Here is a 3,517-nt window from a genome sequence, read left to right as displayed (position 1 = left end):
TACCTGGATAGATCTTGTTGAGTGAGTCAGCATTGAGCTGTTGTGTTGTGAGTTTCAGCAGTGAGTGAAGAGATCTGCAGGCCAGAAGACGAGCCAGTTTAGAGTCTTCCTCCAGCGCAGAGATCAACTGAGTGCTGAGAGTCTCCTCCACCGACAGAACCTGAAACACATCAGATATTACACATCCTCATCACACGGACAACATCAAATATATATACTAGATTGTGTTTAAAAACGTTTTAGTAATATCACAGTCCTGGCCTTTATTATTGCCCATTGAATATTCAGTTTCACTCATAAATGTGACAAAGTATAGAACTTAAAGGGTTAATTCACCCAAAAATGAAAATTCTGTCATTATTTACTCACCGCCATGTCGTTTCAAACCCGTAAGACCCTCGTTCATCTTCGGAACACAAATTAAGATATTTTTGACCCTCCCATAGACGACAACGCAACTGAAATGTTCCCAGACCCAAAAACGTAGTAAAGACATCAATAAAACAGTCCTTGTGACATCAGTGGCTCGAAGCTACGAGAATACTTTTTGTGCGCAAAGAAAACAAAAATAACAATTTACTCAACAATTCTTCTCCCCGAGTTACCGTCTTCCACCATTTTGGAGAGTATCACGACATATACGCATTTTATAAATTTTCCCAGAACGTAATTAACGTAATCAGTGTTGTTTACGTTAAGCATTAATTACTTTTTGTGCGCAAAGAAAACAAAAATAACAATTTACTCAACAATTCTTCTCCCCGAGTTACCGTCTTCCGCCATTTTGGAGAGTATCACGACATATACGCATTTTATAAATTTTCTCAGAACGTAATTAACGTAATCAGTGTTGTTTACGTTAAGCATTAACGCTGATTACGTTGATTAGGTTCTGGGGAAGCGCGCGCATCATGGTACTCTCCAAAATGGCGTAAGACGGTAACTCGGGGGAGAATAATTGTTGAATAAATTATTACAGTGTTGCTTTTTATTTTTGGTGCGGTTCGCTTTCACACGGCAATTATGTTTCTAAACAGACTAAATTTGTTAATATAAGTCACGCGCGAGTAAACTGTTCTCTCATTGGTCAAAGTTCCACGGTTTATTTTCTGGGATTTCATTTAGCTGTCACGCATGTCATCCGTCAGGATGGAACGATAACAGCTTCGCGGGCTTATTGTTGTTGTTTTTGTAGCTGTCATTATATTAATTTATTATTTTGAGCAGGAGTCCAGGATTCATCGAGAATAAAAAAAAAAATGCACCTACTAGGAAGAAGAGCAATAAGACGGCATTATAAAATGAAATAGTGTGCTTTGATTTTGAATGGCGAAGACGTGCTCACCCACAGGTTCATTCTGAAGTATTAGCAAAATAACGAAGCTAATGCTTTTCACGGAACTTAGGTAACTACCCATTAAACATTGTGATATAGCCTGGTTTGTTGTTCCGTTGGATCGGATTGCTTTCTCACTACAACCGAACCGCTCCAGAGTTCATTTTCAATCGAGCCGAGACCACCTCGTTCAGGCGATCTCGGACCGATTGTTTTGGCGCGGATCCGGGCGCAATTGCCGTGTTCACATATGCCCAAATGAACCGAGCTGAGGGGGGAAACGCATCAGGTTCCGAAACAATGGGCCAGGTGCGAAAGCACCCTTAATTTGTGTTCTGAAGATGAACGAAGATCTATCAGGTTTGAGGGCGAGTAATTAATGACAGAATTTTCATTTTTGGGTGAACTAACCCTTTAAATGCTGTTTTATGCGGTGTATTATATGTGTGTATTATTACTCGCTCCGCTGGGAAAGCCACCCCATGTAGGACAGCTAACAGGCAGCTGAGAGCAGCGGACCTGACAGCTGCGGCAGATCGACCCGAACGCCACACCAGATTAGGCAGCAACAAATCCTGCATGACCAGCTCCATGTATTCAGCAAACCTCCTACAGAGAGAAAACCACAACAAATATGACAGCCGAATCATGTCATGTGACCTGACCTGTTTGAAACAGACATTAAATCAGCAGGGCTAATGACATTTTTTGCAGTATATTTGCTTAAAGCCATTCTCTTTGGGGATTTCCGGTGATGTCTTTAGCAACGATAATGATTCCTAACCAAACTAAATAATAATTACCTTTATTTAAAAACAGTAGAAGTCTATGATATGTCTTGATTTAGATGTCTAGGTAAACCTTTGCATGCGTGTGGTGTCTTTCCTTTCACTCTCCTCGTATTTCACTTTGCAAATCAAAGAGCCACATGAAACGGAGGAATTTGAGGTGAACAGTATCATACACCATATATATCTGAACGGGACTATCCTGACACGCTACTTTATTGGGGTAATTATGAAGGTTTGTCTTTGAAATGCATAATATTTAGATCCATATCAGGCATCACAAAAGATCTCCGTTCTCAAAATGCATAAATCATTGTAACGATGCATGTTTATACATATATTTAAGCAAGCAGTGGTGAAAATATCAAGTGCTCGAAAGCTCAGTTGTTTAGTAGTAAGCAACTGCTGTTCTCTCTCGTGCTTCAGTGCTATCAGGTATGACAGCAAGCTTAGTACATGAATTTTTCATCAAGAGCATCAACATATTCTGCAATGATGCAAACTGCACAATAACCACATGAAGTTCAGGATCTGTGTTTGATGAACTGACCCCTGTGAGTCCAGAGTGTTGCTGGAGTCCAGCAGTAGTTTGGACAGCATGGTGAAGATGTGAAGTCTCATCTCAGGGTCTCGACTGGGTTCAAGGCAACTCTTTAACAGAGGCAAGAGGGCTGGAAGAAACTCTCCCACCACTGGACCTGAAGGAAAACATATAAAGATGATAAAAAAACTATTTGAGAATGCGGAGTAATTTAAAGTGATAAATGTAACTATTTCGAATAGATTACTTTGATTAGTCTGCACTACTAAATTATTTGTATTTTGCCATTTTATTTGTTAACATTATTTTTAATATCACACATTTATTATAAACAGCTAAAATTTAATTATATTTTAAGTAGTGCTGTCAAACGATTAATCGAGATCAATCGCATCCAAAATAAAAGTGTTTGTTCACATAATATATGTGTGTATACTTATGTATATATAAATACACACACATGCATGTATATATTTAAGAAAAACATGTTACGTTTATATAATAAATATATTTATATATAATATAAATTATATGAATATAAACATAGATACTGTATGTTTGTGTCTTTATATATACATAATAAATATACACAGTACACATACATATATTATGTACAAAAAAACTTTTATTTGATGCAATTAATCGCGATTAATAATTTGACAGCACTAATTTTAAGAAATATGAACTCCATTTTACTCCAATATTTGCTCCATAGTATTTTTTAACATTTAATTGAATTTGATTATTTATTTAATTTAACTGATTTTATTTGATTTCCTTTACCATTCAAAAGTTTGTGGTGAGATTTTACTAATAAATGCTGTTCTTGTAAACTTTCTACTCATCAAATAA

The 3,517-nt window shown here is 37.0% G+C and overlaps 1 protein-coding gene across 2 annotated transcripts in view; it reads right to left on the bottom strand.

Moving 5' to 3' along the window:
- Window positions 1-3,517, bottom strand: part of LOC107565615 (dynein assembly factor 5, axonemal-like) — a 34,440-nt gene that overhangs the window by 8,424 nt on the left and 22,499 nt on the right. For both annotated transcript variants that reach the window (XM_016250876.1, XM_016250875.1), the window contains exons 9-11: window positions 2,675-2,822; window positions 1,795-1,945; window positions 4-160 (exon numbers count right to left, since the gene is read on the bottom strand). In XM_016250876.1, coding sequence (XP_016106362.1) covers window positions 4-160; window positions 1,795-1,945; window positions 2,675-2,822 — 456 coding nt within the window. The remainder of the gene's footprint in view (window positions 1-3; window positions 161-1,794; window positions 1,946-2,674; window positions 2,823-3,517) is intronic.

Source organism: Sinocyclocheilus grahami, unplaced genomic scaffold, assembly GCF_001515645.1.
Source record: "Sinocyclocheilus grahami isolate Dianchi unplaced genomic scaffold, SAMN03320097.WGS_v1.1 scaffold1012.1, whole genome shotgun sequence".
Classification (NCBI taxonomy): Eukaryota; Metazoa; Chordata; class Actinopteri; order Cypriniformes; family Cyprinidae; genus Sinocyclocheilus; species Sinocyclocheilus grahami.
This window is presented reverse-complemented; position numbering and strand designations above follow the sequence as displayed.